Here is a 14,285-nt window from a genome sequence, read left to right as displayed (position 1 = left end):
GACACTAACAATAATTTGAATATACAAAATCACCTCAATCATTTCCCAGTGAACTTGTTGATCAATCATAATCCGTTTTCAAAATTAAAAATCTGTCAAACCCAAATTCTTCCAGTTTTGTCTAGCTTATTGGTCTAAAAGTCAATTTTTTTTCATTGACTGGAGCCCCCTCCAGCCCTCTTAGGGTTTATTTTATGGTACGGAATTTAAATATATTGAAAAACATTATAACAAACAAAATTAATGTTCAGATTGGTCAAATCTACATTAGTTTTGACTTCTGACAAAACCAGCTGCATCATCCTTAACTAATTTAAAAAGTGTTAACGTTTCAGCTGACTATTTATATAATATAGTTCATAAATAATTTTTACATTCCCAATCTATATGAAAGAAATCATGTCACAAACAGTACTTTATCATTATCACTAATCGAGTAGTGAAACATAAAATTGAAAAATGAATTTATTTTGTCTCGACAAATTCCTACTGATGCCCTTCCCAGACACCAATTTTATGTTTAATAATATTATTATAACATTATAATAACGAATAATATTAGTATAACTTACTTTATTATAATACTATTATAATATTATCATTACAAAATGCTGTCTGGGTTGTTGAATATGTGAAAATTATGTCACTTGACATAACTATGTTGATATAAGAAAATAACTTATTATAATATTATTATTATTGACTCTATATATTATTATAATCAAAACAATTTAATATAGTTTCCCATTACCTATCCATAATGTTTATTATTTCAATTTTTATTGATTAATTTATTTTAATCTACAAATCATTTTATGGAGGATAGTGATAGTCGCCTCCGCGTGGTGTCCTCTAGTTATGATAAATTGTTAACATAGGTATTAATAATGTAACACACTTATTGTACTAATTAATAGTCACTGCTAAGCACAAATTAAAATTTTTTCCCTTCATTGTGCGCAGTTTACGTTTGTCCAATAATACTGCTCAAAATGTCAAAATATGTACAGTTGTTCATAGCTAAAATTTGTCTAAAATAAAAATATTTAATGCGTCATGTAGGTTAGAAAATAAATTTGATACGTATCCAATAATTAGAGCGAAATATTGGGAGATGGTACCTATACTGGAACGAAATGAACCTTTTTCGAAATGTACATTATGTAAACTGCGAAAATTATCATCTTATTTCTTATATAGTTATGTCACATTCCATCTATTATAATAGCTGGTATAACACAGAAATATCTAAAATTTAATTTCTGCACGTCACTGTAGTAACAATGAGCTTTCAAATACTATCAAATTATTAGCAGAGGTGAGTGACCCATATAGAAATCTGAAATTTTCCAGTTGGCCCGGTACTGGTGAATACTATATGGGCCGGCCCTGTGACAACAAATTTAAAAATAATGATTTATACATTAAAGAACAATTAATATAATCAGGGCTCAATCGGTCGAAACTTCAAATAAAATTAAATGACTCCTATTACAAATAAATCTTGTTAAAATCTTAAAGTGAAGTATAAGTTATGTCATCGTATATATTTAATATTAATTTAAAAGTTAATATATTCAGAAAACCTATTTACAAATAATAAATAAATATTTATTAATTTAACATTGTCGTAACGATCCCACGTACAGAGTTAGATTTGAAGTAAATAGATGACAGGTAACAAGATAGAGTATTAACTCTAGTTGAAACTGTTATTAAATTTGTTAATTTGACACTTAAAACTTGTAAAAAATTGGTTGTAAATACAATACGTCTGTGGAGGTGCCAAGTACTGGCTCTCACACGTTTGGCACTCGTTGTCCATGCCCCTATATAGAATCAGCACTTTCCTATTGGCAAGTTTTTTATTCCATTTCTGTGTCCAACAGCGTACGGAGACCAGGAAATGGTATCGACCCATGTTTAATTAGGTTATTTGATGTTTAAATTGTCTTTTAGTCGTACTAGTACTGTCGATAGTATGGTTCATAGTAATGTATGTCCTAATTTATAAATATACATTAATTACTCACTGAAGCATATACTATTAATATATATATTATATATCTAAATTTATTATGTTTGGCATCTTTTTAACAATACGCAGTATTATATGATATTTTTGTAATTTGATCTTTTGTGTGGTCGTTATGTGATTTTTCTACCCGGATTTGTTTAATATAACAAAATTCTAATGGTAAAATTTTAGGAGCCCTAACTTTGGATATTTACTTATTGTAATACTGCTAAGCCTTTTCCCGTCAATAATCATAGTATTGGGTTTTAAATATATATTCTATATAATATATATATTATTATAATGCTTGCCTCCAGTACATGACATTATTATCACATATTCATTTTGATTAACTTGTGAATGGACTACTTAAAAATGCTTTCGTTTGCAAAGTTTGCTGTAAAATTAAAAACATATTTTGACGAAGACAATACAAATGAAATTAAAAATAAACTACCTGAAATACATTTAAAGTTTTTTGAAATCTTGGGAACATTCAAAGAAATCTGTAGATAATGAATGTACTGAAGAACTATACTTAATTAGTGACACAGGCAATTAAGACGATGAAAAATACATACCAAAACGGCAAAACCATATAACATGGCAAAACTGTAGCATTTTGTTGTTTCAATGCATAAATTAAGTATAATCTTTACTCTAATGCTAAGATTTGAAAATTGAATACAGGTGGGTTAAAAAGGGTGAACAATTAATACAAAGCTCCTAATATGTTGTTACAATAGTATTTGAAAAATATTAAAAATCCATATATATGATTTTTTTAATCATTTAAAGTTCGACTTTTGACAAAATTTATCAAATTTAAAATTATAAAATTATTTTTTAGTTACCTATAAAAACTCATAAAATGTTCAACTTTTATAACTAAGAATAGAAAATATAAAACAAGATTCCACGTAAATTGGTTATTTTGTAACCAAAACATCTCATAAATATTAAAACACAGTTTTTTTTATAGTTATTGTATATTCAAATCTGGACGAAATTACAATAATATATTAAATAACTAAGAATAACGATTTTATATGATATCATTGAATTCAAATTTAATACCATCCATTATACAGTGACCCACTACTGTACAGCAGATATCCACTTCACCGATTTTTTATAATTACATTTTAAGTTTTAATTATGTTGCTACTTTTTTACAATACAAATGATTTTAACATAATATATTATCTATTATTGATGAGTGATGACGTTTAACCAAAACAGCGTGTTAGTAAAATATATTATCTAAATTTAAATATTTTGTTTGAAATATTTTTTACTAGTTTTAAATTTTATTGCAGTTTGCAATACAATGTAGGTAGGTACATTTATATTTTTCATCGCAGTTTACATAATGTACACTTCTAATTTTGTTGCTATTTACCTACAGCCGAAATATATTACGTCACCTAAACTAATGTTTAAGCTGAAATTTGATTTAAAATTTTAATACACTAATAATTGTGTGATAACATTTGGTAATAAATGATTGGGAAAATCAAAAATCAAATCAAAATACAAACTTGTGTAGGTTAGTTACTGTAGCTGGTAAACGGAAAACTGGTACGGTCCTTATAAACGCGGAATACTGGTACGGTCCACAATAGTCAAGGTTTCCCAAACTTTTATATAAAAAAAAAAAATTAAATATCAACGATTATTTTTAATTTTATTTTACCGACGATCGATGGGAAACCACGACTCACGATTGCCTGCGAGTGAAAATTAGATGAAGCGACAACGCGGATTGAAAGAACCCGTGTTGAATCAAATATACACAATACCTTACCGCCTAAAAGTTTAAAAAAAAAAAAACCTCGCAAGACAAACTACACAACGAATGTGATAGATTCTTAAATAAAGCAATTCAAATAGGACAATTTTTAAATAATATAGCAAAGTATATGAATTAATTGTTATTAATCATAAATTATATTATATTATATTTATTGTACCTATATTTTATATTTATTTTATCTGCCTGCTACTTTGTATGTACTTATTTGTGTTTTGTTATTATTTTTTTGTTTTAAGTATTATTTAAATTTAACTTGTTGACGATGAATATTTTAGGACCCCTGAAAATTAAATTTTGAATAGTACCAGTTTTCCGCATTTTTTATTTCTTTTGTTATAAATTGTATGGATCGTACCAATATTCCGAGCATCACTGTAGCTATATAAGTAGGTACCTATCTAGTATCTATACTATATAGTCTGTAATATAATCCCTGCTATATAATACTATAATACTATAATACGCAGGGGGTCGCACAGTCAACGTTAAGATAACATAATATTAGCATGTTTAAATCCTTGTTATATTTGTAAGATTATTTCAAATTTAACTGTAACGCGTTACAAGTACCGCGAAATATGTAGGTATCCGCAGTTAAAAAAAAATAAATAAATCGAGTACGCAAAATTTTTGAAATGCGTATTTATGACCTAACATCCTCATCGCCGCGCGTATTATAATATTATTGTACACGCTCGTCACGTAACGGTGTTACAGTGCAAAGAAGGAGAAATGAAACAGGTCCTCGACGACGTGGTGAAGTCCAACGTATTCCAGATCCAGTCGCTAAACGTCAACGCCTGTTGTATAACCTGTCCGGTGGACCCCAAAGGTTCGCTGGGTGTTCGGATGCCTTACCTGACGTTGTTGCTGAAAAATCTCCGTCAATATTTTACGTTCGAAATCACGGTACGTAATCAATAATAATGTAACTTGGGTAATAGCGTCCCAGCTTCTTTCATGCACGCGCTCGTCGTAATCTCCGGCTAGATGACAATATTATGCTACGACCATTACTAGTGCTATATACTTAATTGTATGCACACAAATATTCATTATATTGTATTAAGCCAAGTCGTACAAGTGACGTACAGCGGACCGAGGATGAATAATACTCAGGTGTAATAATTCGTAAACTCGATTGTAAATTACGAATTGTATTTGTTATTTCTGGTTCTTCGTGAAAACTTTTCTAAAATTGATTCTGACTGTCGCGAAGGCGCTTGTCCAAGCTCGAGTATAACACGTCTGAATACAGACCGTTTCAAGGGCTACTTTATATTACCAACCCCTGCCTATCGCTGATATTATCTATATGTTCCCAAGGATGCCGTGTCCGTCCACAATCTTCTCAGGAATGCTAACGTCCTGCGCATAGTCCATGCAACCGCATTTTCGGTTATCGGTTGACGGTTGTGTTGTTGGGGACCTATCGATTCCTCCAATGTATCATCGATTCCTTCAGTTCTGGTATTCTAAAAACAACCTACCGATTCCGCCGCCCATCAGTTTTTACCTCGACCTGGTACCTGCTGCAACTGTTAACCTATTTATGCTATAATACTAATAATATATCTGCAAAATAATTCAACAATTCATTTGAATATTAAAAATAAATTAATAATCAATATAATAATTAATACAATACAATATTATATAAACAAAATAATACAAATTAAATTTGATAAAATGTTTTATCATGTATTGAATATAATATATACATATACGATGTCGTCAAATGTCAAATGTTGTACGATGTTATTATTTTTTTGTACCTTATATATATTATATACAGACAATTAATATAGTTTAAAGTTGTACAATAATATTTTATATAATGTGATTATCCCAAACTAATGAAATGTAAACGTTTCATTGTTTTAGCTTTATAATATATTAATAAATCTACGATTTTTTTTTTTTTTTTTGATAAATTAATTTTGTTCTTGCTAATTTTTATCATTAGTTATAGGGAAAACATTTTTTATACAGGTATTTCATATAATATTTACAATATAACTATGTAAGTAAAATAAAACCATAATTTTTGTTTGGAAGATTATTTTTTCCCTGGCGGAGTCGATGAAACCCCATGTTGTTGTGTAGTTTATTGTAATTTGATATGCTCTATGCACAATTATATATAATGTAATATATTATATATATATTATATAATATGATGCACTATCAGTAGTTTAAAATATAAAAAAATGTGTGTACTTAATATATGCTGCGTTGTGTTTAAGAGGATTCCAATGAACCTATTATGAAACTTGATAGTAAGGACTGTATTTTTATGGAAGTTGTTTCATGATAATTCAGTTTTTAAGTGAGTTATGCGTGTATAATAAATGTGAATTAAAAATGCTCAGAACTCGCTTAAAAACTGAATTATCGTAAAAAAACTTTCATAAAAACTGTTGAAATATACAATTAATATTAGTAGTCGACCTTGACACGTGTGTATTTTTTTTCACCTACCTACATTGATTTATCTCCCTCGTGTTAAAGTAATAATAAAATTATTTTACTATTTTCCCATACAATGAATTATCATTAATTTTATATTAAACAATAGCGTAAGCGTAAACATTGATAAAAATATTACTAATACTACTATTTAGGTGTGGGTACTATATTCAAGTTAGAAAAAATTGGGAAACTTACATGTTTTTTTTTTTTTTTTTTGGGGGGGGGGGGGTTAGCGCGACAGCGTCATCATATACTAATATCAAAAGTCATTTAGTCCATCAAGCTTCACTTTCAATAAAAACGCAGATGGGTAATGTTATTATCATCAAGTTTCATAATAGGTCGATTCACTCTAATTTTTAAACTAACGGCATAATACTTAAATTTCTGTGCGTAAATTTAGTATGTTACGCGTTTGTAAGACGGAGACAACACATGCGGGGGTGGCGTCCTCTTAACGAAACATAACAATTTGGTTATTCGTATTATATTTTAGTTACATTCACATATCAGGTTTCTGGTTTTATACCCCTTTCTTTGAAATGTATTTTCCCAATTATTACTTGTTCGTAAACCTGGTTTGTTCACACTACTTGCCTGTTTCAAGGTCTCCTGTGGCTTATACATTCTCAACCGGTTTATATTAAACGTATATTTTATTTCTAATGTGGTCCGAAACCCGCGGGCCAGCCTATGCCCATTCATGATAATTATCTACACAGCTGTTTCTTCTATTGTTATTATTATTAACTCTTACGTTGGACACAGGGTACTACAATAGGTACGATAATATCTGACTAGGTATACGTATATATGGTTTGCGTTAAAAATTCTATAATAGGTACGCAAACGATTCACAATAATGTTTACAAAGCAGGTAAGTGGATGTCGCTCTGCTGTACAGTAGATTACAAGTGGGTCATTGCATAATGGATTGTATTAGACTTAAATATTATTATTGTATAAGAAAAACGATTCTGAGTGGAGACGGTTTGTTAGTCTGGATATTTTATAATGTTATTATTTATTTTATTATATTATATTAGTATTAATATTATAATATTATAATTTTTTATTCGTTTCTATGGTGATACACAAAGCATTAGGAATTAAATCTAAAATCTAATCTTGAAATCTAAGCACTCCTTCTGGTACAAATTTTGTATACAAGATATAAAAAAATAAAAAAATAAACACCGTTGTAAAACCAATAGCTTCATCGCTTCGCTCCGAATTTAAATTGCAAAAATGGTTTTTTAAAAAAAAACTGCAAGCTTGGGTGCCACAATTAAAAATCGTTCGAAATTTGTCGGTTTTAAATTACGAAATTTTATGACGAAAATATATATAAAATTATATTATTTCAACTGACGGAAATTTACTTAATTCTCTGTATCGTCTAATGGCTTTTTCCCCGCCACAATTGGTCATGCGTAAACAGATTTTGGACAGCGAAAAGATTCGCCGGCGCGTGCGCCTGAGCAACTACCATACGGTCTCAAAGATCAGTACGTTCATGGTCACGAAGCCGATGTGCATGGACGAGGGTTGGAACCGAGTGGGCCTGAAATTGGCCGAGATCGTGAGCGACGCGTTCAAGACGACCTACGTGGAGACGGTCCGCATCCAAGTGCACGCCAACTGTCGGCTGAAAAGGATATATTTCAGTAGCCAAGAGTACAAGGAGGATGAGCTGCCGAACGCGTACAGGATGTACAAGATGGCAGTGGTGCGGGAAAAACCGAAGAGATTGCCGAAGAAAATTGCAGGACCCGTTGACAAAAAGTCGACGGCTGTCGTAGAGCAGGCTAAAACTTAATATGATCATACGAATAATACCGACTGCATGGAAAACTGCGTTGTCCATCTGATATCTACACAAATTCAGTGCGTCGATATTATTAGGTACCGCCATTGTGTTTTAACCGAAAAATTAAAAATTTCTTATGACATAAATAAATAAATAAACAATAATATAATGTATACCTCCTACTGAAACGTATTTTATATTTAGTGTGTATCAATATGTTGTTCTGTATTCTAGAATCACGAAAGTGAAATCTCATTAAATCCCCATCAGCGGTATTTATTTATTTATTTATTTGACGGACGATAGTCCAATTTACATAGTACCTATATATTATAGTAGGTTCATATATTTGATATAAGAAAAAAATAGAAGAAGAAAAAAAAATGACTAATATTAGAGATACCTAAATACAAGATTATTATAACATGTTTAATTATTTATATAATAAAAAAAATAAAAATAAAAATAAATATAAAATATAAAGTTTATAATAATAAATATTAATATATTAAGTAATAGAGATAAAAAAATCTAAATTTTTTACTGAATTTTCGCTAGATAAAATATTTACATATTTACAGGAGTACAAGATATATAATTTTGAGTGTAAGGTTTTATATAAAACAATTCTTTATTTCGAGTATCAGTATTGTTGGTTTTTAAAATAATGTTGCTTAGGAGGGAAGAATCGTCTATTTTATTATTAAGGAGTTTAAATAGGAAGGTTATATAAAATTGTTTTTTTCTATACCTTAATGGTTTCAAATTTAAAAAGTTTAGAATATTTTCATATCCAGAGTGAGGAGGTCTGTAAAGTTTGCATTTAAAGCAGATAAAACGAAGCATATTATTTTGAATTTTATCTAATTGTTTGCAATACTCAAAAAGTTAAAAATTAAAACAACTAGGTACCTAATCTGAAATGTTAACCACGCTTGTGTATTTTTTGGAAGCCGGTTGAAACGTCGACAATCAATATATTATATTGACAAATTACAATGTTACCAAGTAAATATATCGTCAAATTAAGTTAAAATAAATATATAAAAATAAATATTATAGGATATAAATAAAATAAAATTATAATGTCATAGGTATTGTAAGCAATTCCTCTTAAAAATTCTATGATTGGAACGCTTCCGTGATTTCAAATGACGTTTTGAATTCTATCCTCTCGTTACTATTTATTGTACCGTTATCTGTGTATACAAAGCTATTACAGAGACACAGAGTATTCAGTATCCAAAAGAATACCGTTCATTATATCTCAACGTTAAACTATAAAATTTTATCTTTTTTTTCGATAATTTGTATTTGTCGATATATTGACCAGTCAACATTTTGTACTTGTCAATTAATTGTCGACCGTTAACTTATCGATATATTGAGAATGTTTCGTACCAGACCCGTTAATTTTTCATCGATGACATCTTAAAAAATAATACTACATCATTTTAATAAACGTGAAAATACATTGATTTTATGAATAAAAATATAAAACTATTTAACTATTATTAATATAAATTATTATTATAAAAATTATTCTACTATTCAACTCAAGAAATAATTTCTGTTTTTATATCCCTTATACTAGATACTAACAATTACGAACCAATGATCCATTATGTCGTTTGCAACTAGAGAATTTTGATTTTAATTATAATCCAATTTCTAAATTGAAAATGTTAAAATTAATGTAAATAATATAGGTAGTATATATTTGACATTAATGCAATTAAATCTTTAATACGTCCTAACATCTACTGACTCCTGTATCTGTATATATAAATGACTCTAGCTGGTGTTAAACTATTAATATATTATGTAAATAAACTAGGCCCTCAAATTATATGTGACAGGGTAGTTGTAGTATGCGCTCCGTTATGGATTTTGTAATTTACTTGGTTACAGCTATTAATAATGACGAATTAAGTCACAGTTACCCAGATCATACAGCAATTTAATATTATTCAATATTATTATAACATTAAAATAACGAATTAATATTAGTATAACGTTATTATAATACTATTATAATATTATCATTACAAAATGCTGTCTGGGATACCCTTGCAGATACCTAAGTCATGATCATAATAATATCTAATATTTTTTTCCAATTCCTGTATTCGATTTTATTATTAAATGTTAATACAACAAAAACAATGGCTTGAAATCCTCATGATGTAAATTAATTATAATAAACCTTAAACAGAATAGTCCATAATCATCACGTCGATGTACGAAAAACAAACATGAATTGCTTGTACAAATTAAGCAAGGTTGGTATATATTATGTATAATAAATTGGTCAAACTTTGTTAACTTTTGGTGTTCCTACTGTATTATTGTTCGCCGGAACCCGAGAAAATACGCGTATGGACGGTGACGTTTACAACGTGATTATCGTCACAAACACAATATTATGAACAATCCAACATGTGGCCGAAAATATAGGTATTATAATATAATATTATAATGTATCTATGGCTACCTACCTACGTGCGGCAGGTGCGTATAATTTAAAATTCGGCAATGCAACATACGTTTAATCACTGTAACTATACCCTGTTCCAAAAGAGGAGACACGAGATTTACGTAGCAAAACCGGTTTTGTCTGTGGCCGCCTCGTGTCTTCTCTTTTGGAACAGGGTATAGTCATTGTGCGAACGTGAATTAATTCAAACTAAAATTATTAAAATATTAAATATTATTAATTTTACATTACATATTCAATAATAAGTTTTCTCTATTATATAATGATAAATGACATTCATAATATTATTACCTACCTATACTATTTAGTTTCAAAATTTAACGTATAAATAATTTGACATTCTTAAATAGGTATATATTATACCATTATATTATATAATATATGATAATAATAAAATAATATGTAGAAAGTCACTACAAGCGCCTTGACAATATACCTAGGTATGTTATGTACCTACCTATGTATTATCATGTTTTGTGAACGTATGTATATTATAATTTATAACCAACGTTTTAATCCCTTTGTAACTTTATTTAAGGAAATTCTAGATTTGTTTTATTCAAACTCGCCTAATTGTTTCATTACCTATCTATTTTAATATTATTAAAACCGAACAAACTTTCCGTGTGGTAATATTTATATTCGACGGGAGTTTTTTTAAATGTTAAATACCTAATACTTTCCCAGGTATTAAATAAAGTTTTTTTTTTTTTTTGTGAACATCGTTATGGTATATTATTCGATGGTTATTACAGTTAATGGAATAAAGATAACGCGTTATCGAGGTATTGTGTACTTGACGTCTATACTACGATCTAATGTTTAAACGAGTAAGACCTATGCATGGAAGATTTTAAAGCACGAATAATAATGATAACGGGTATTGATTATTATAGATAACAGAATAGTCGAGGGGAGTGCATCAAATAAAATAAAAAAATAAAAAAACCATTTTACCCGAACACGTATTGCCGAGGTGCGTAATACTTAAATAATATTGATTTTACATTTTATACATTTTTAACTACAAAATAAATATTAATTTTTATATTTGATAAATTTGGCAAAATTTGAACATTAAATGCTTATAAAAAAAACTGTGCGTATGTATTTTTATTATTTTCCAACTACTATAATAACAATACATATATCAGGAGACTTGTATTACATTTTCACGCATTTTTACCTAATAAATAAAATTTTATTAACATTTATAAGAAAATAAAAATTAAAAAAATTGAAAACTGAAAACGTCCGTAAACAGCTCAAAAAGAGTCAAATTATTTTTAAAATTTTATCGTGTATAGAAAATGTTAATATAAACATTCTGTAAAATTTTCAAGTATCGACAGTCATTCATTTTTTAATTACAAGAAAATAAGAAAATCGTTACATGAGAAATCATGTGAATATCAAATGTTATAAAAATATGAATTTCAAATGCTCATAAAAATTTAATTTGACTTACTTGTAGACATTTTTTTTTAAAAAGGTAGACAAACTTATGAGGAATCTTGTATTACAATTTAAAATCTTAGATTTAAAAAGAAAATTTTTCATGAATTTCTAACTCAAAATAATTTGCAAATTTTCGTCATTTTTACGTATTTTGTCAATATTTGAACTTTAGATGCTTATAAAAAAAAAATTGTGACTACCTATGGATTTTTAATTTTTTTCATCTGCCTTTTAAACAATAAAATAGGAACCTTCTATTAAATTTTCAAGCTTTTTTAACCAACAAATAAAATATTATTGATATTTATAGAAAAAAAAATAAAAAATATGGAAACTAAAAATGTCCGTAAAATAAATCAAAATATTTGGAAAATGTTATGGTGTATAGAAAATGCTAATAAAAACATTCAGTCAAAATTTTATGTACCTACGGTCATTTGTTTTAGAGTTGCACCAAAAACCAAAATTGATTTTCTCGAAAACAGAAGGGTGGCGACCACCCACGAATGATAGTTTCGGTGCCACACACACAAACACACACACACACACACAATACACAATATATAGGTACTATTATGAACGCAATTAGTGTTTTATTTTTTACACCGAGTAAAATGTTTTTTGTCACCGGGACAATATATTATTATTTACACAAGTGCGCGATAAGAACTACGTCAGTGTCGTTTTGGGTAAGTACATAATAATATAACGACGCGGGTACTCAACGACAATACTGTCATAATTTATTACAATAAACATCAATATATAATAGGTATAGTGTTATAGTACTTAATGTATTGTAATTTATTATTCTCGTATATATTGTTTATTTCTTTATGCACTTAAAACCCAGTGTACACTAAACACTGTGTGCGTGCCCAATCACACGAGTTAGACCTTCGGCGATAGGCAAAATGGAAAACTAAACATCGGTCCCCCAATGACGTCAATAGGTACATTATGATGTAATAACACAACAACGTGATGTAACAGTGCAAACACCAGCCGATACAAGGTTATAAATTATATATAACGTAAAAAAAACTCGTACCCACGATCACAGCGGGCTCCGGTGCCAACATATCAGTGTTGGGTCGCTAGTAAATATATCTTTAATTTGGTATTGGTACTTTTTTTTTATTCTGAGCGGATCGACGAAGCTAGTGGTTTTACAATAGTGTTTTTTTTTTCATCCTGTATACAATATTTCTTCCAGAAGGAGTGCTTCGATTTCAACATATAATATTTTATCTTTTAACAAATTGGATCAAGATGGTACTTTAGAGCGGTCAATTTTCAAATTCTCAATAGTTATTTAATGTCACGGGAAATACCACCGACAAATTACAAAAAAAACGCTAAAAACGAGATTTTAATTTCCAACGCTTTGTATATTATCACCAAAGAAACGAATGAAAAATATCATAAAATAATATTACAATGTTAATTCAACTTGACTGACAAACCGCTCAGAATTGATTTTTTAAACAATGATATTATATTACCTATTATTGGATTCAAGTTTAATACAATCCATTATACATTGACCCACTTGTAACCTACAGAGTGAGTTACTAGTTACTAGTTACTCCTAGCAGAGCGACATCCTACTTTTTTTTATTACCTATTTTATATGGGACGTCTCATGCTTCGGAGGCCATTGCCGTTACAAATCCCATATGGACACAAGTCCGGATTAAGACATTTTGAGGCCCAGGGGCCAGTTTTAAATGAAGCCCTCGTACGAAAAAAAAAATATTAATGTATATAATGTGTTCCGGGGTGAAGTGACCAGCCTACGTCATATAAAAGTATACCAAAAATGATAAAGAAATAGCCTTTAAAGATTGGGTCTTTTTTAATTTTTAAGTTATGGGCAAACTTTTTTTATCAAAATCATACATATCACGCATTTGTTTATGTATTTTCAAAAGTTTTTAACATTTGTATGTATTTTTTTTTTATTTTAAAGCTATTTAATTGTCCTATCAACACTCCAAAATACGCAATTGAACTAGAAATGCATTAATTATTTTTATTAAATTAAAAAAGTAGAAAAAAGTTGGCAAAAATTAACATTTTTTAAAGGTAATCGTGTATTATTCCAGATAATTGATTACTTGGTATGGGTTTTTTTTTTGTATTATTCTGCTAAATTATACTGAATAACACATTAATATACCTAGAATACCTTGAAAGTTTGGTTATCATAATA

General features: G+C 28.7%; 1 protein-coding gene across 2 annotated transcripts in view; it reads left to right on the top strand.

Annotated features, from left to right (window-relative positions):
- The window catches only part of LOC100164944 (cilia- and flagella-associated protein 20-like), a 10,610-nt gene extending 2,313 nt beyond the window's left edge, over positions 1-8,297 (top strand). For both annotated transcript variants that reach the window (XM_008191859.3, XM_001948263.5), the window contains exons 2-3: positions 4,551-4,742; positions 7,747-8,297. In XM_008191859.3, coding sequence (XP_008190081.1) covers positions 4,566-4,742; positions 7,747-8,124 — 555 coding nt within the window. In that variant the 5' untranslated portion in view covers positions 4,551-4,565 and the 3' untranslated portion in view covers positions 8,125-8,297. The remainder of the gene's footprint in view (positions 1-4,550; positions 4,743-7,746) is intronic.
- The last annotated feature ends 5,988 nt before the right edge of the window (positions 8,298-14,285 follow it).

Source organism: Acyrthosiphon pisum, chromosome X, assembly GCF_005508785.2.
Source record: "Acyrthosiphon pisum isolate AL4f chromosome X, pea_aphid_22Mar2018_4r6ur, whole genome shotgun sequence".
NCBI classification, from domain to species: domain Eukaryota; kingdom Metazoa; phylum Arthropoda; class Insecta; order Hemiptera; family Aphididae; genus Acyrthosiphon; species Acyrthosiphon pisum.
Note: the sequence above shows the minus strand (reverse complement) of the source record. Positions and strands in the feature narration are given on the sequence as shown.